Source organism: Oryctolagus cuniculus, chromosome 4 (assembly GCF_051225735.1).
Source record: "Oryctolagus cuniculus isolate XC-2025 breed Fujian yellow rabbit chromosome 4, ASM5122573v1, whole genome shotgun sequence".
Classification (NCBI taxonomy): domain Eukaryota; kingdom Metazoa; phylum Chordata; class Mammalia; order Lagomorpha; family Leporidae; genus Oryctolagus; species Oryctolagus cuniculus.
Window position 1 is genome coordinate 78,126,600 of NC_142870.1, and position 19,331 is coordinate 78,145,930.

Consider the following 19,331-nt stretch of genomic DNA (forward strand, 5'->3'; position numbering starts at 1 on the left):
TGGCTGCAAGGGCTCTCACCACTACTGCCTCTGCCAGGCACAAAGGACAGATATGTTTATTATTTTTTTAAAATATTTATTTATTTATTTGAAAGGCAGAGACAGAGGCAGAGAGAGAGAGAGAGGTCTTCCATCCACTGGCTCACTCCCCAGGTGGCCACAAAGGCCAGAGCTGTGCTGATCCGAAGCCAGGAGCCAGGACTTGGCTTCTTCCTCTACTTTCCCAGGCCATAGCAGAGAGCTGGATCAGAAGTGGAACAGCCGGGACTCAAACTGGTGCCCATATGGCAGCAGCTATACCCACTATGCCACAGTGCAGGCCCCCAGATATGCTTTAGATACAGCTCTTACGCCTGACATTTGATACTCACTTTAGTGTGGGGAGGGCAGATACCACAATCCCCATATTTCAGAAGAGGAAACAAAAGCCAGAGAAAATAACTGACCACTGGTCCCCAAGCTGGTGAGTGGATGGCTGCACGGGGCCTCTCTCAGGGCTTCTTATTCCAAGACCAGTGCTCTTGCCTCTACCAATGGAGGGCAGCGGTCTTAAGGTGGCCACCTACTCAGAAACCTCTGTCTCCTTACGGCTGGGCAACGATATGGCCAGAGGAGAACTCAGGGACCTGCAGTTTGAGTAGATCCTGAGAGCAGTTTACAGAAAGGACAAAAGAACTGGATGCACACTTCAGCCTGAATCTCAGGAAAGCAGAGGAAACCAGCCACAGCCAGCCTTAGGCTGGAGCTGTGGGGTATCTTCTGGGACATTCCGGGGATGCAACATCAGACAGTGCAGTACATGCTGTGATCCGGAACTTGCCTCAAATCATGCCAATGGCCAAGTAGACTATCAGGCAGCAGAGAGAAAACTGGGAAATCCCTGCTGACTCAGCCCACCAGGCCCGCCGTCTTCACCTCCCTCCTGTGCACTCACGGTTCTGGATGGTGATCTTGCGCTGCCGGTAATCCACCCCCAGCACTGGCTCGTTCTGCCCCCGCCTCTGGGCCACGATGCGAACTTCCCGCTGGCTGTCATTGCAGTCGTTCGATGGGTCCTGGCCCAGGGACAAGGCTGCCTGGTAAGCTGCGGAGAGGGGACACACCCGAGTCACCCAGAGCGCTCTGGTTCCGCAGGTCTAGAGCTGATTCTGATTTCTAACCAGCTCCTTACTGTGAACAACAAGACTCCAGACCCAATAGGCCGTTACTTCCAAGTCAGGGCTGTGTCCCCAGTTTTCCATCTCAGCTCCCCATGTCCCATTTTAAAAGTACCCACTCTGACCCTCAGGCCCTGGAGTTCATCCACCTGTCCTGACAATAGAAGGTTTGAGAGCTGTTGCGTATGCCGGTGGCTGAGGCCTGCCACTTCAGTCTCCTCCCTTCCCACTTAACCCAGGCATTTAAGAGAAACCCACAAGACACAATGCCTGGATTTATAGAGGAGTCTGTTGGAGATGGCTTCAGGCTCAGAGGCTCAGGCAGTCAGCTTTTGTGGTTCTACTGACATCATTCTGAGACACTGGCCCCAGGGCTAAAAAGAGTGAGGCTGATGTCTCCCTGCCCACTTTGCCTCATCTCAGGAAGCTCACTTCCTTCCTCCAAGCAGGGTGTCTACTTCTATGCTCAAAACTTCTCAACGATGAACTGTCCTGGGCTGACAGTGGGTTCTGGGCTCTTTGGTTCTTTGAGAGAATACAAAAGTGGGCAGGCAGGGAAGAACTCCGGGCTGGCAGGAGTGGGTCGGCTGTTGCCACAAGGTAAGATGTGCTAAACACAGGAGGATGTGTCCAAAACTAGGAGAGCCCAGCAGGGAACGGGCTGTTGTGGGCAGTGAGCTCTGGCCACCGAGGGCACTTAGGCAGCCAAGCCCTGACCACCCACCAGGAACGCCGGCTAAGCTCCCAGAAGCAGCATCCACTCAGCTGGGATTGGGAAAGCACAAGGGGGCAGGGCTGCCTTAAACCTTTTTAGAACCAGGTGAGACAAAAACTTTACAATGAACTTGAACAAATTCCTTCATCGGCTTGAGCTCAAGTTTGTTTATCTACAAAGCGTGGGGACCGCGTCGGGTGATCTTTGTGGCTTCTTCTCATCCCAAGCTTTGTGATCCTAAGGAACTCCTAACCTGTAACCACAGTGATGCACAGCAGGGCCAGCGACCCAGAGACAGCGAGCAGGGGAGGCACTCACAGGCAGAGTAGTAGTCAAAGATGGGATCCTTGCAGAAGGACTTGAAGCGCCACGTCACCACCACGTCCTGGAGCTGGGCGGAGGTGGTGTAGTCACATTTGAGGACGACGGAGGCAAACAGGGTGACGTAGCGTTCTGTGTGCTGCACCGTCACCAGCAAGGACAGACAGCCTGCAGCAAGGGCAGGAGACATTGCTGAAGGTGACTCACTTCTGTTCGCCAGGTAATAAAAGTGAGGCAAATGAGCAAAACACACTCAAAGGCAGAGCCTCCCACATTCTGCGGCCTGGGAACGGAGCAGGTGCAGGGTGCCCTCAGCGCCCTGGGGCTGGTATGGGGAAAGGAGAAGGAAAGACAACTCTGCAGAGCCTGAAGTCTTCCGACAGAAATGACACATCCAACGACAGAACGACTGTATGAAAATAAACCTGCATGTGTCCTGGAGTGACCCTGCTACTCCGTCCTACTCCTCATGGCACTTCTATTCTGCACGTGGTTTCCTGTTTCCCTAAGGATAAAGTTCAAGCTCCGTTACTAGGGCTATGAGGCCCACTGTGCCACTTCCTCTCATGCCCCACCCCCACTCAAGGCTTCAGCCATTCTGAAAATGGGTCCATTCTTCCTGTATTGGGATCACCTCTTCTCTGCTCCTGTATGGTTCTCCCAGCCTGCTGCCCTGGGCCATATCACCTGCCACGACTCTACTCTTCCCCTGGTGAATCACTCTCTATCCCATGGGCCCTCAGCTGCACCCTCACCTCCCCACACTGCCTCCTGTTTCCTCAAAGTGCCTTTTCCTACCCACGGGCAGGCAGCACTTTTCTCACTGCATGCCAATGGTCTGCTCGCTGCAGGCTCCAAGAAGGTACCCTGGGCTTATCTCTAACTTACTGTTCAAATACAAGCACCTTGTACCATGCCTGCCACATACTTGATGCCCGATAAGTATTTGTTAAATGATGTAATGAATGATCAAGAATACATTAACCAGAGAAAATTTGGCAGGACAGGCAGCCAACATAAGCACAGAGCAAATCCAACAACAACAAAAAAAATGAGTGGGTGGTAACAAACTGTATGTCAAGGACTTGAGGGAGTTCAGAGTTACGAGCACCTTGTAAAATTCCCTTATACTTTCCAAGCCTATGGGCATAAAGCTCTAGGTGCGCATTGATGAGGAAACAGGTGGCACAGAAATATCAGGTGGGACTTTGGCACAGCCAGGGGCCATATCTAATTAGCATCTTGGAACATTCCTGGGTTAGTATGGCTTCTAGGCCAAGTTTCGAGAGTCCTCTTGTGGGAGTTTTAGTGTGGAGGGCAGTAGGACTCAAACTTGAATGTCTGTTACCAGCAATGGCTGTGACAGCCCCGATCTCTGCGCCCTACTCCAGGAGTCTCTGATTCAGCAGGACTTAGGTGAGGTCCAAAGACTCACATTTTTTATAAAAAGATTTTATTTATTTATTTGAGAGGTAGAGTTACAGACAGGGAGGAGAGACAGAGCGTAAGGTCTTTCATCTGTTGGTTCACTCCCTGAATGACTGCAATGGCTGGAGCTGGGCCAGTCCAAAGCCAGGAGCCAGGAGTTTCTTCTAGGTCTCCCATGTGGATATAGGGGTCCAAGCACTTGGGCCATCTTCCACTGCTTTCCCAGGCCACAGTAGACAGCTGGATCAGGAGAGGAGCAGCCAGGACACGAGCTGGTGCCCATATGGGATGCCAGCACTGCAGGCAGAGGCTTAGCCTACTAAGCCATAGCACCAGCCCCAAGACTTACATTTCTGAAACATTTCCAGGATATGCTGATGCTACTCCTCTGAAGCACCATACTTTGAAAATCACTGGTGTAGACCGGATTAAAAACAAAACCCAAAAACACCTACAGGCTTTGGACTCCTATACAACTGGGTTCAAAGTAAAATCGAATATCGGACAGGTTGTTTTACTCCCTCTGAACTTTGGTTTCCTTCCTTAGCTATGCCTGGGGACAACAGTGGCACAGCAGTCTCCCTTATTTGTGGCCTCGCTTTCCACAGTTACATTTACCCATGGGCACCCACCATCTGAAAATACTGATTGGAAAATTCCAGATATAAGCAATTCATAAGGTTTAAACTGCATGACATTCTGAGCAGCATCATAAAATCTTGTGCTGCCCTGCCCTGTCCCACCTGGAAGGTGACTCATCCTTTGACCAGTGTGGCCATGCTGTACTATACATACACATAAGGGGAAATGTGGTATGTGTGTGTGTGTGTGTGTGTGTGTGTGTGTGTGTGTAGGGCTTGGTAATACCCAAGGTTTCAAGCATCCACTGGGCTTGAAACTACTCCCCCTACAGACAAGAAGGTTCCCACTGTGCTAACCTCATCACTAATGCGATTATCCCCATCTGCTGCTTGGCAGGTTTGTGGCACCTCCACTGTCATGTCTGTGATTAGTGTCATGTTAGGTAGGAAGACAGAAATCAGCCTATACATGAGCATGCCTTGGAAGCAGCCTAGTATTTACACTACAAAGTCCAGCCCCTACCCAAATAACTTTATAGGTGGTCCCAACCTTCCCCACTAAGAAAGTACCCCAGGAGAATCCTCTCTGCCCACCAGTCTGATGACCCTTGGTAATAAAACTATGGGAGAAATTTTACCTATTGCACACCCAGCAAACCCTTCATCCAAAAGGGGAGGGGAGAGGCAGGAAGACATGTCTTATAAGCCCCAGTCGAAATGGGCTCTCAAATCTCAGTTCTTTGCTGAGATGCCACCTGTCTTGTCCGGTGTATCCCATTCATTAAACTTTGTTACTGAGGCCAGTGTTGTGACACAGTGGATTAAGCTGCAGCCTGCCATGCCAGCATCTCATGTGAGTGCTGGTTTGAATCCCGGCTGCTCCACTTCTGATCTAGCTCTCTGCTAATGCACCTGGGAATGAAATAGAAGATGGCCTAAGTGCTTGGGTCTCTGCTACCTACAAGGGAGACCTGGATGGAGTTTCTGGCTCCTGGCTTCAGTCTGGCCCAATCTTGGTCATTGCCACCATTTGGGGAATGAACCAGCAGATGGAAGATGGATCCCCCCCCCCCCCATCGCTCTACCTCTCTCTTTGTAACCCTACCTTTTGAGTAAACAAACGCATCTTTAAAAACAACAACACCTGCGGCGCCGCGGCTCACTAGGCTAATCCTCCGCCTTGCGGTGCCGGCACACCGGGTTCTAGTCCCGGTCGGGGCACCGGATTCTGTCCCGGTTGCCCCTCTTCCAGGCCAGCTCTCTGCTGTGGCCAGGGAGTGCAGTGGAGGATGGCCCAAGTGCTTGGGCCCTGCACCCCATGGGAGACCAGGAGAAGCACCTGGCTCCTGCCATCGGATCAGCGCGGTGTGCCAGCCGCAGCGCACTGGCTGCGGCGGCCATTGGAGGGTGAACCAGCGGCAAAAGGAAGACCTTTCTCTCTGTCTCTCTCTCTCACTGTCCACTCTGCCTGTTAAAAAAAAAAAAAAAAAAAAAAAAAAAAAAAAAAACACCTTTGTTCCTTTGCAGACTCTCAGATCCGTTTGGGGAAGCGTGTATCATTCTGACGGATGCTCTACTTCATGAAACTTTGCTACCTTACTTCCCACTCCTCTGTATCTCATCTCTGAAATTCTTTTCTTACAGGAAGTTCAGCCATCTCCGCTGACACTGACCTCAGGTCCTTGCAAGAATGCGATGCGATTATCGACTTCCAGCGCCTGCCAGGGTCTGTGGACTACACAGCCATGGTGGTATTAGTGTCTGCCTCTCTTTCCTCTTTTCCCGTACCAAGAGGCCGAGGAGAAAGACATTCAAGCTGAGGTTTTCTCCAACAGAGTTCTCGGGCAGAGTGGCCTTCATTCTGACTGAGCCACCCGCTAACAGAAGAGCTAAGTAGGCCACAGGATCCTGAATCCTCCCTCACCTGCTGGCCAGAGCCTCCCCCCACAACCGTCCTCTGAGGCTACTGACAGCACCTGCGCTGCTTTTCTCCCGGCCACGGTGAGCCAGCAGAATGCTGCCGAGGACAGGCTGTGGCTCCCCAGAAATGACCCAATTTGTCTCTAGCACAGGGCTGTGATGAGGATGCCCCCTGACAGACGGGCTGGAGAGCTGCCCTGGGCAGCACAGCCAGGGGAAAAGCGGGCTCGGGGAAGACTTCGCAGAGGGAGGAGGTCCAAGTGGGGTCAGGATGACACATGAGAAGGAGTGAGAGGGCAACAGGGACTCCAGGAGAAAGGAGCGGGCAGAGGTGCTTGTCAGGGAAGGGCGGTTACTGGGGGAACTTGGGGGAAGACAGTCTAGCTGGCTTCTCTGCCTTGTGGGAGACAGAGGGATAAGTGAATCGGGGATGGCCATGGGGGAAAGGGAGGTGGGGGAGATGGGGCAGTCTTTGTGGAAATCCCATGCCTATTTCTAGTTCATGGATAACCGCTGAAGGCTTTTCTGAAGACCTGAATCGCTCCTCAAGTTAACACAGTTAGCATCGCAATGCGAGTCTCCATTCTGAGAGCTCTGCAGAAGCTCCTAGGCCCAAACAAAATAATTACCAGTCCCCAGCTAGACCCAGACAGGCTGGAGGAAACACACTGGCCCCACCACTGACCAATCCAAGAAAGGCCATGTGCACTGTGGACAAGCCGGAGGCCCACACGTGAACCGATCACATGCTGCTCACCCCTGACTTTCAGCTGCAAGATTCACCCCCTCCAATCCCTCAGGGAGTGCAGGAATTGAGCACTGGCTGCCAGGCTCCTTGCTCTGTGCTTGGTAAATGCACTACTTTCTTCCAAGGCCCAGGTGTCAGTGGTTGGCTTAGTGCGTGCAGTTCTACAGCAGTTCCTCCAAGCAGCTTTGGGGATGTTACATAACAAAACCTGCCCCTCAAGCCCAAAAAGTGTTACTCCCAATCTGACTTTTTATTCTTGCTCTTCCTCGCTCACCACCACTTTGCTTTTTCCCAGAACTGACCTATAAAATAGACCTTGGAGCTTTCACCCACCACAGCTTTCGTTAAAATACAGAAGCAGCTACAGGTAAGATTTTTGACAACGAACAGGGTGTCATTGTCCACACTGACGCATTCTGTTCAGTAACTTCTGTTTGAAATAGAGAGGAAAATACTCACTGATGATCTACACAAAATCTTAGGCTCACAGAACACCTTGCAATGTGTTCCATTACCCACCAAATGTGACCCTTACAGGAGACAAGCCATGCCCACTTCAGGGACAACAAAGAATCCAAGGCCTGGAAAGGGCAGGTGACTTGCGTGCGGTCACTCATGTTCTCAGGCTTTCAGAGCTAAGCTTCTGTCCCTCTTGCCACTCTGCCTGACCATTTTTTAAATAAATAAGATGACTAGCAATCATGGGTTTGCAGATAACTACACTTAGCACCAGGCTCTGTGAGCAGTAATTAAAATACTGCCAGCAGTCACTCTGACACGCGATTAGAAACTGGCACTTTGTTGAATGGTAATTTGACATAAACAGCAGTTTATTCAAGGACTATGCAAGTCAACCTTACTTGCATAGAGATGGGGCATTTGGGAGGAGGGAGGGCAGGTTTCCCAGGGGTCAGAAAAGGAATTTGGTTGGAGCCAGGAGTTGCTCTGGGGTGGCTTTGAAGATTGCTGAATCTGATACCCTTGAGGGAGAGGCATGAGGAAAAGTGATTACCTCCATGGCCAAGTGCACACAGCTCCCAGTAGCTGAATGAGTTCATTATGGGCAGACCACGCCAGGGTGACAAGACTCACCCTTACCAACGTCAGCACAGGCTTTGCTGCCTGGGCCACTCTTTTATCCTGTCTTCTATTTCACCCCTTAACGTGAACTTCACAGTGTAAGACAAGCCAGGTTCTCACATGTCTGCCTATGGAGCTCAATCACATTGCCAACCCCACATCATCCAGTTTTGGGGGTGTTATCCCCCAGATCTCATGACAGATCTCATACCTTCAGCACCACCGTCACCTGCCCCTACGACACACACCGGGGCGGGGGGGATGGGAAAGACTCCCAGGATGAGAGGAGCCCAAAACCTGGTAAATCTTCCCATTGTTGCTGCCAGCACTCAGCATCCATGGTGCCTGCACACTGTGCAGTCTTTGTCTTGAGTTCTCACAAATCCCCTAGAGTGGGTATTAGCCCTGCTCACCTGTGTGGACCAAAGTTTCAAGAGGATAAACCCAGCCCCATGTGCCCAACATCACCTACCTACTAAGTATCAAAGTCAGGATTAGAACTTGGGTCTTGCTGACACCAAAACCCAATTTCACCCACAGAAGGCAAACTTCATCTTCCAAAGGAGAAGTCAGGCATTGGATTCTCAAAAAAGCAGGAATTCCAGATCAGAGAGAGAAACAGAAGTAGCAAGAGACCCCATCTCAAGGCAAAATCTCCCATCTTCCTTCCTTCGGCCTTTCATCCCTCTGTGGTACTAACTGCTGTGAACATGCACAGCACTAAGCAGAGTTTTCAAGAAAAGATTAAAAGCAGTAGAATTTGGGCAGAAAATACAAACCAGTTGAAAGAGGTAAATGTTCTGATTATAGATGTCCTGGTTGCATCTATGTTCTTACAAACTTAGCACCAAAAGCTTCCAAATTTTTTAATTTCCTTCTCCCCATTTCATTGCCACCTGATATCTCAAGTGCTCTTTGTTATTTTCTCTCAAATACTTTCATCCTGGAGTCCAACCTCCTGAGTTCGGATTCTGCCTCAGAACTTCCTACCAGCTCAGGACCTAGCAAGTTATTTCCAAACTACACCTTTACTTTCCATGCAGAACTGAAGTGATGATAAAACTGGCCTCGCAGGGTTACAGTGAGGATAATAAATGTTTCCCATTTAGCAAACAGCCTGGCACACCGGAGACTCTCAATACACACTGGCTATCCTTGGAATCATTCAAACTTATCTTTACCATGTGAGGAGACTGGGATCAACTGAGGCCAGGACATGAAACAAAATATTTTGAAACCACTCAAATAATAAAAACGTAGTAATACTTATCTTTGCAAAATGAGGTAGTAGATTAAAAGCTTTGCAGCTTTGTACTCTCTGGCCAACCTGCTCCCAGTTTGCCTTCTCTGTGAAAGAGGAAGTTGGGGGAGATCTGTCACTTTAGATGAGTTTTTAGAGCTCATGGAAAGAATGGAAGGGGAAGGGGATTCTCTGTTTCTCACCACGAGGTACTTTCCAAGACGACAGGCTGTGCCTAGTGGGGACTGCCGTCTACATTAGAGTAGAGGGAAACACACCAAGGAAAGTAGAATGTTCTGATAACCAAACGCCATTTATTCCAAATACATGCCCATCTTCGTACATCTTTGATTCAGTACGTCTTCCCCGTGCAGTATCCGGTTGGTTAAGATGTTACAGTTTCTAGAAGATCTTACCCACCCAGCACAGGAATATAAGTGCTTTTTTTTTTTTTTAATTAAGAACTATCTTTGGAGGACTAGATGGTTTTTCCTCTCCTTTCCACGAGAAGGGCCCTGCTTGGAAGAGGGTAGTAGGCAGGGAGGCACAGTGTGGTCCCTGCTGGCCAGGGGCAGTGGCGTGCATTTGATACTGTTCTCCATTTCTGAGTGTTCTCAGGTACGCACCCACCTCAGCTCCACTCAGCAGGTTAACAAAAAGCACACGGGTCCAATCCTATCAGAGTTTACGTAGGAGCAGGCTATCTCTCCGAGTATATTTGCCATCAGTGCTCATTACATTTCCTTAGATAACAGTGCAAATATAAGAGGAATGAAGGGGTTATGGGACTGGCAATGGGTTACGGATAAGAGGTAAAGGATAGAGAGTTGGTTGTGGAGAAACAGGGTGGGAAACATGGGAAGGGGTGGGAGGAATGATGTCTAGGTTCTACCCAGGATTGAGAGGCGCTGAGCGTGTGACTCGCTGAGGAGGAGCACGTATTTACTAAGGACTATGCACGGTGTGAGACATGGGATCATGTATGCTGCCCCATTTAAGCATTGCAAAAACAAACCAGGAGATAAGCTTCTTTCATTTCAGTTTCATCCATGAGGACAATCCTCAGAGACTGGGTAACCTGCCTGGGGCCACAGAGCTCAGCAATTCCAAAGCCTACACACACTGCTTTCCACTATCCCACCCTATTTTTTGGGTAAGTTTCCTAAATGGTTGAGATCTAACCCTTGGAGGAATATTCACAAATTTCAGGGACATTCACAATTTTTAAAACCATTTTGTATAGAAATCCTTCTTTTTCCATCTTTGTTTGTTACTATAAAACAAATAATAGGTAATACGCTTCAAACAATAAAGAATGATATAAAGTGAAAAGTTCCTGCTTGTTCATTATGAATTCTTCCTCAGTGGTACCACTACTGATAATCTGATATGCATCTCTTCAGAACTTTTCCTATGCTGCCTTTTTTTTTTTAAAAAAAATCATATTATGCACATTAATTTGCAACTTTGTTTTTTCTTCAGATGAAATGTCATTATACTCTGTCAGCACTTTTTCTTTAGTGGCTGCATGAAAATACATTCCATGGAAGAACCAGAGCTTATATACACATTTCCCTAATGACGTGCATTTAGATTGCTTCTGATTTTTTGCTATTACAAAAAAAATGGTGGCATGAATTGCTTAAATGGACATCTATGGATAAACTTCTCTTCACAAGGATACCTTTATTCCAGTAAGATATATTTTTCAAAGTAAGTTCACTGGGTCAAAGGGAATAAGCCTTTTATATTTTAACAGATAAATTAGGAAAGAAATTTGTATTTCTGTCTACAAGTGACAGTCCCATGCTTTACCACAACCCTTCCAAAAGGGGAAAATATCTTTAAAATTTTTTTAATAAACTATGAGGTGAAAAAATGAGCCACTCAGGTGGTTTAAACTTGACATTCCTTTGGTTGGTAGTGGGAGAGGACAAGACCTAGTTGAAGGGCAGATGGTTGGGGTTTCCCAAAGTCATTCACCCAGATTAGTGACTCATGTCCCCACTACTAATCTCAGAGCACATGCAAATTTGGGACCCACCAGAGTGTACACAGTCATTCATTTATTGAGTACCTGCTTTGAACCAGGTACTATTCCAGATATTAGGGGCACAGCTGAAATAAGACAAGGTTCCTTAATGCTTGGAATTTATACTCTTGATCAGAGAGTCAACAATAAACAAGTAAACATATGACAAAGTACTTCCTAGGGTAGTTCAGAACCACTAGAACTTTGATTGCTCTTCTTGGTTGTTCCAAATTCTAAATCTAGCACCACATTCTAAATGATCATCCTTCCATATAAATCTGGTCCTCTCTCCCATGTTTTCCATTTCAGTGAATAGGCAAAACCAAGAACTTGTGATCATCCTCAATCGTCTATTTCTCTCTCATTTTTCATATGTAATCTCTCATCGAATTGGGTTTATTTCTCACCTAAGGGTTTCTGGAATCTCTTTCCATCTTTGTGTTCATCCTAGTAAAAGCTACATCACCTGCAGCCTGCACACTGCGTCAGCCTAACCAGGACATGCACACCCTCTGGTTCCCCTCCATATGGCTCCACACTGCTGTTAGTCACCCAACCCTTCCAACTTCAAAACCCTCCAACAGCTGCCCATCACTCTTAAGACAAATACAAAACCTCCACCACAAGCCACAGAGCCACATGTGTCTGATCCTGGCCACTTCTCTGCCCTCATCCCCATCACAGTCCCCGTGGCTTCCTCCGCTCAGTCACACGGACATTCTTTCCATCTCTCATATTCACTAAGTTCCTATCTAGCCATCTTGCACTTGCTGTTCCTTTGGTTTAGAATGATATTCCTCAGTTCTCAACTCAAACATTACTTCTTCTTCAGGAACAGCCTCTCAATTGGTAAAATTCATGCATTATGTACTCTTGTGGTTTCTCTCTCTCTCTCTCTTTCATGGTCCCATCTTGGTTTTATTTCTACATTCCTTTTAGGGCATAAGCACTACAGGGGCCAGGGTCATGGCTACTTCTGTTTACCAGAACAATGCCTTGCACATAGCACATATGAAATATTTGCTGAAGGAAAGAACAAATAAATTTACACAATACAGGTTAAATTGCTTATAACTAAATTTAACTACTTTAAAAATCCAGTACATAACTGGTTAAATTAAATCAATGGTAATATGCCTAGACAAAACACAAGGAAGAAGGACGTACATTCAGGAAAGAAGGGGTACAATAAAACCAGGCCCTTATTAGTGGATGCAAGGCTACCCAAGTTAGCCAGTCCAGAAATCAATGAGCCTGAACATCAAACAAAGAGCTATCACCAACTCTTATAAGCTGTGAAGATCTGGTGGAGGTTCTTGGATAGAGAATTAAGGTGACAGTGGGAAAGCCTAACCCTAGCAAGTTAACTTATCATCTAGGTAGAGGAAGATTGGAAGTAAAGAGGTAGCAAACTTAGGGGCAAGGAAATGGTTAAGGTGGTTAAAATAGTCTAGTGCAAGTACTGCCACCTAGAATACAAAAGAAGGGGCAGATCTTGGGACTAAGCAACAGAACTCAGTGATTAACTGGGTATGGGAAATGAAGCAAGTATCAAAACTGTAATCCTTTGATGCTACCTTATCCCCTGGATTTGCAAATTGGGAGATCTAGAAATAAGAACTGAAGAAAGATAAGATCTCGTCAGAATCTCCCTAATCCTTAAAACACATTAATTTATTCCCCCCACCCCAAGGAATTCACATGCTGAAAGAAATTATTAAGCTGAAAGAAACTCAGGTGAACTGTACATTAATTACCCAACGCCTCATTCTACCACATTGTTCTTAGGGCACGATGTTGAGTAATTAGCATTTAGTTAGACATCCAGGAGGTGGTCACTTATTTCCAGTGTTGTAAACACATCTGCTTCATGCTATGAAATACTGGAAAGAGTCAATGACCAAGAGTGAGGATTCTGGGGTTCTGGTCTCAGCTCTCAAACTAACATAATGGCATCAACCTGAGACATAGGACCTCCCTGGATCCAGATTTCCTTGTCTGCAAAACTGGTCAGGGGGATGACAGGGGCTAAGTGATTTCCAGTTGTATTCAACAGAGTGCTAGGACTCTGGAGAGGTACGGAAGGGGCCCCCAGGAGGAAAAAGGGAAAGGTGAGTGGGCAGTCTTCCACCCACTACCCTTGGCCTCCTCACCATGAGAAGCTCCACTGTATTACCTAATATATCAGGAATCTTCATAAGATTTCATTCAGTCTACACAGTTAGTCACACTTCTAGCACCCACAATATAAGGGAAATGGTTGGTCTCGAAGGATCCTATCCCTTAGGGATCAGCTATCAGATTTCTCAAAGTATGACAATACAAATGGATAGTTGTGTGCTTCTACAGGTAACATTAGTTCATGGTGTTAAAAAAAAGTTCACAAAAGCACAACTGACATATACCCTTTTAAAATTTGGGGGCAGGGGTTTCAACTTTTATTTCAAGAATGAACAACGAGGTCAGATGGAGGCAACCAGAACTGTTAGTCAATAACAAAAAGAGCTGCAGGTGCTTCCTATAGCTGTATCTTAAAGTTCTGTTTCCAGGAGCCAATATTCAAGTGTTCATTGGGCAATAAAAATTCATTTCTTCCTAAAGAAAAACTTCAGAGAATTGCTAAAAAGACAAAACGAAATGAAACATGCCCACCTCTTGGCAAGTGATGTCTGGGTAGTTCAGAGCACAGACTGTGTTAACTTCACAAGACTCCCTGACCTCAGAAGCTCTCTCAAGGGCCCCAAGCCACACTGACCAGCAGGGACCTAAATCTGGCACAATTTCACTACGTGCAATTGTGGGAACTTGGGTTGACTCTTTAAAAATAGAAGAGAAGAAGGTGATGGACCCAAATGAAACACACTCTGGCTCAGGGTTTTCCAAAGTACATCACAGCTCACAGTTCATAGTGGGTTTTGAGAAAGCCGATTTACTGGACTGGTCTATTTAATATTGCTAATGTGGGCATAATTTCCTCTGAATTTTTTTTTTTCTGACAGGCAGAGTGGATAGTGAGAGAGAGAGACAGAGAGAAAGGTCTTCCTTTGCCGTTGGTTCACCCTCCAATGGCCGCCATGGCTGGTGCGCTGCAGCTGGCACACTGCGCTGATCCGATGGCAGGAGCCAGTTGCCTCTCCTGGTCTCCCATGGGGTGCAGGGCCCAAACACTTGGGCCATCCTCCACTGCCTTCCTGGGCCACAGCAGAGAGCTGGCCTGGAAGAGGGGCAACCGGGACAGAATCCGGCGCCCCAACCGGGACTAGAACCCGGTGTGCCGGCACCGCTAGGTGGAGGATTAGCCTAGTGAGCCGCGGCGCCGGCCTCCTCTGAATTTAAATATTTGTAAGTTTTTTGACAACTATTTTATCTGACATAATCATGGGATTTCCTTCCTGAACTTTTTGTTTCTTTTATGACTCATTTTCATATATCTGTGTACATGTTACAGTGCAAATTGTACTTCTTACCAGGAGCTGGGGGAAAAAAAATTCAAAAAGCACTGCTTTGGCAGACACTTGGACCAGGAAAGGAAGTATGGGCCCAGTTTTTTGGTGCAGTGGGTTAAACTGCCACTTGTGATGCCTCCATCTCATCTCGGAATGCCAATTCAAGTCCTGGTTGTTCTGCTTCGGGTCCAACTCCCTGATAATGTTCCTGGGAAAACAACATCTGTTGATGGCCCAAATACCTGAGTCCCTGCTACCCACACAGGAGACCTGGATAGAGTTCCTGGCTCTGGCTTGGCCCAGCCTGAGCCATCATGGCCATTTGGGGAGTAAAACAATAAAGGAAGATTGATCTCACTCTCATAATTTTTTTTAAAGATTTTATTTATTTATCTGAGAGGTAGAGTTACAGACAGAGAGAATGAGAGACAGAGAGAGGTCTTCCATCCTCTGGTTCACTCCCCAAGTGGCCACAATGGTTGGAGCCAAAACTCGGAGCCAGGAGCTTCCCCCTCCCCCATCCCCATCTCCCATGAGGGTGCAGGGGCCCAAGCACTTGGGCCATCTTCCACTGCTTTCCTAGGCACAATAGCAGAGAGCTGGATTGGAAGTGGAGCAGCTGGGACTCGAACCAGCACCCATATGGGATGCCGCCACCACAGGTAGAGGCTTGGCAAACTAAACCACACTGCCAACCCCAAATAAATATTTATTTAAAAGAGAGAAAGAAAGTAGATCTTCAATTTTATCACAAGAGATGTTTTGCCAAGCTTGTTTAAAATGAAAGAACAAAGGCGCGGACGATATGGAAGGACACAGTCTCAGTACTTCCAGAGCGACGACCTTGCCATCGGCTTTGTGCTTGACCCAGCAAGAGTCAGCGGGGGTAAGGGTGGGGTGACAGTAGTGGGCAGAGGCTTATCAGGAAATTTGCTTGCTTTCTAGATGAAGAGAGTTTAAGCAATTCATTCAAAGTCACAGTCAGTAAGGGGCAGATTCCGAATTTCAACCTGATAATCTTCTGACTGTTCAAGGTTTCTCAGCCACAGGGGAGGGAAAAAGAGGGAAATGCAATTTGTTTCTTAAAAGTTAACTCTGAACAGTTCTCCTTAGGTCTAAAAGATGACTCCCATATCACCAGGGCTGGTGCACATTAAGCCTCGCTCACGCTGTTCAGCTTCTGGGTTAAGTGCTTTTACCCCTTCGTTCAGTCCTCACGAAAGCTTTCTTATCATCCCTTCAACACTCAGGAACTTGCCCAGTTACAGACACATCATGGAAGCAGATCTCCATGAAATACTTGCATGCGGTTTTACCCACATTCCTACATATATTTAGCAAAAATATCTGCTAAAACAATTCCCCCTGAAAGCGCTGGAGTCAACAGCTGAAACCTCCATTTCTCACCTATGAAATGGAACTGGATTTAGATGCTCACTTAGGACAGGTTCACTTTCAGCACTGTCTGCTTCTAAAATGTGTCGTGCAGGTGGGCTTTCCTTTAAAGAACACGGGACAGGCACCACACTGTCCTACTGTGTGACCTTCCTACTGCACCCTCCCAGCTACTCACACCTGGGTGACTGGCTCGGAAAGGCTTGGAGCTCTGCTTTCTGAAGTTCCTATCTCTTCAGCAATTTGCTTAAAATAAGAATGTACTCTTTGGTTATAAGCACTGTATTTGAAGAGTGCTCAGAGTTCAGTATTATTCATAAAAGTTAGTTTAAAAAAAACTATTTATTTGAGAGGCAGAGTTACAGAGAGAGGGAGAGACAGAGAGGAAGGTCTTCCATCTGCTGGTTCACTCCCCAGATGGCTGCAACGGCTGGAGCTGGGCCAATCCGATGCCAGGAGCTTCTTCTGTGTCTCTCACATGGGTGCAGGGGTCCAAACACTTGGGCCATCCTCCATTGCTTTCCCAGGTGCATTAGCAGGGAGCTAGACTGGAAATGGAGCAGCTGGGAATTGAACCAGCGTCCATATAGGATGCTGCCACAGGAAGAGATTTAACCTACTATGCCATAGCACCAGCCAAATTAGTTTTTTTTTTTTTTTTTTTTTTTTTTAAATATTATACTGGGGCCAGCGTTGTGGAGGTGTGTATGTGGCACAGTGGGTTAAGCTGCTGCCTATTACACCAGCACCCTATATCAGAGCGCCACTTTTGAGTCCCAGGTGCTCCACTTCTGATCTAGATCCTTGCTAATATACCTGAGAGGGCAGCTGAAGATGGCCCAAGTACTTGAGTTCCTGCCTCCCATGTGGGAGACTTGGATGAAGCTCTTGGCTCCTGGCTTTTGTCTGGCCCAGCCATGGATGTTGTGGCCATTTGGGGAGTGAACCAGAGAGAAGGCCTCTGTCTCTCGTTCTTTCTACTTTTTAAATAAATAAACAAACAAATCTATGTTTTAAAAGAGACTTTTCATACACACACACACACACACACTCATGACTTAAGAATTGGATTTTAGGGCACTGTGGCATAGCAGATAAAGTCACCACTTGCAATACTGGCATCCCATATGAGCATTGATTCAAATCCCGGCTGCTCCTCTTCAGATCCAGCTCCCTGCTAATGAACCCGAGAAAGCAGCAAAGACAGCCCAATGTGGGAGAACTGGAAGAAGCTCCTGGCTCCTGGCCCAATCCTGGCTGTTGTGGCCACTTGTGGAGTGAATTAGCAGATGGAAGATTTCTCTCTCCTCTAACTCTACCTTTCAAATAAATAAATCTCTTTTTTTTTCAAAGTTGGGTTTTATACCCTCATGGGATTTTTGTCTGTTACCATCCTGTCCCAGATGCCTGCTGTCCACAAAGTCCTAATTGTGGGGAGAGGGTGCTGTGGACAAGGGTGGGAGCAGATCCTCGTCCTCCTGAAGAGGCAGAGCAAGCAGCTGCAGAGACCCCCAGCTGCTACGGAGTTGGAGAGGAACACATGAGAACAAGAGAAAAGACTGGGCAAGCGGGTGGGATTTTTAGGTGAGCTTTAGCCTCTTTCCTTGTGCATCATCAGTGACAACCACTTAGTCTTGCCAGCTCCAGACAATGTATAGAGGATCTGTCCTGCTGAAAATCTTGTAACTCGGAGGGCTGTGGCTATTGCATTTTTCTAGTTTTCCTACTCTTTTGCAATCCTCCTTCCCTTTTCCTCTTAGCATTCGGTTGAGATTATAGAATCGTGTCTGAATGAGATTGGGCTACACTTGAGTAGCTTATAAAGCTCACAAGCTTGACCTTATAAAAGGGAAATTCTGCCCATCCCTTCATATTAAATTTTTTTTTCCTCAAAAAGTACAAGACCCAAACTGGTCTGTGAGCAAATCCTAAACTATCCTCCCAAAGACAACTTAGAGCTAAGAAGGCAGCTACCCCTAAAAGAAAGGAGGAAAACAGGGAAAACGAAGTGAAACAGTGGAACTTCCAGGGGAACTTGCACATTCTTATTTGCAAAGTCACACCTCCATCCGGATTTGAAAATGGCTAAAAGGGCCTGCAGGTGCCTACCTGCTCTCTCCCAGCAGACACACACTCTTCTCCAAGAACTCCACCCAGACACACAAAACCAAGCTTCCCAAAGCAGAGAGGGGCCTGGTGTGGAAAGGAAGAGGAGGAAGCTGAGCGGTAGGTGTTTGGGCACCAGATGGGGGAGATAATGGACTAGGAGCAGAGTTAGGGGAGCGAGTGGATTCAAAGCAGGAAAGCGACCCTGAACTTCCGGAGCCAAGAGGCATAGGCCATGGCCCTGTAAAATAACCTCGGAATCCGGACGAACATTTCCTTTACATTCTGAGGATATGTTATAAACCCTCAGGAACGGACTAAACGCAATCCCAGGCCAATATGGTTACCAGGCTAACACCTAACGCAAGCCTCAGACAAAACGGAAAAACGAATTAGGAATATTAAGGACGGTGTTTTTGCCTTCATCAAGTCACCTTTGGGGTTTAAAAAGCGCCTTACGGTTGCAGAAGGGGAAGCCCAAAGGCACTAGGTTTCTTTCTTAGTTGCTCCTGTTTCAGAAGGGCCTGGCCGAATCAAAAAGGAAAACAACAAGTTCCCACGGCCAGAAACCTCCAGGCGCCAGCGCCAGCACCAGCTCCGCCGGAACGCGGCCCAAGCCTCCTCCACCCTGCCCCCGGCCAGCTCGCCAGGGCCAGGCCACAATGGCTTCCTGTCTCCTCGGGCCCGGGGTGGGTCCCACTTTCCCACGGCTCACCTGCTGGGAGGCAGGTGAAGAGGAGCAGCCATGGGACTGGCAGCTCAGGGCCCATGGCGGCCCCTCTCTGACCCTCAGTTCAGGGACCTTCGGGGCACCGTGCCTTTCTTCATCAGCTGCCGCCCCAGGACGCGCCGCTGCTCCGGCGAAGCCCCGCGCTGCGCGTCGCGCGGTGGGAGGGTCCGCTGCGGTCCCCGGGCAGGTGACGCCGGGCTCGGGCGCACCTGTGGCGCTCCAGGCGGCTCCGCCTCCAGCCCCGCGCCGCCGCGGTTTCCTGCTCCGCCCCCGGAGGACCCGGGCACCTTTCCCACCTGCGGCCACCCACTCTGACGGCTGCCTGGTGAATCTCCTCCTTCCCACCTGTGTCCTGCAACACACCCCGCCCTCGGGCGCACCAAGTGACCGTTTTCTTCCAGAAGTTCTCCGGAAATCGCACCCCTTGCAGAT

The 19,331-nt window shown here is 47.9% G+C and overlaps 1 protein-coding gene across 8 annotated transcripts in view; it reads right to left on the reverse strand.

Annotated features, from left to right (window-relative positions):
• ILDR1 (immunoglobulin like domain containing receptor 1) overlaps nt 1–19,293 on the reverse strand; it is a 36,796-nt gene extending 17,503 nt beyond the window's left edge. For 2 of the 8 annotated variants that reach the window (XM_089331784.1, XM_051859259.3), the window contains exons 1-3: nt 18,885–19,258; nt 2,191–2,402; nt 935–1,084 (exon numbers count right to left, since the gene is read on the reverse strand). In XM_089331784.1, the coding sequence (XP_089187910.1) occupies nt 935–1,084; nt 2,191–2,402; nt 18,885–18,916 (394 nt within the window). In that variant the 5' untranslated portion in view covers nt 18,917–19,258. Of the gene's footprint in view, nt 1–934; nt 1,085–2,190; nt 2,403–18,884 lie in introns of all 8 variants that reach the window. The other 6 variants (XM_002716817.6, XM_070072201.2, XM_089331786.1 and 3 more) reach the window with 6 other exon arrangements.
• Between the last annotated feature and the right edge of the window lie 38 nt (nt 19,294–19,331).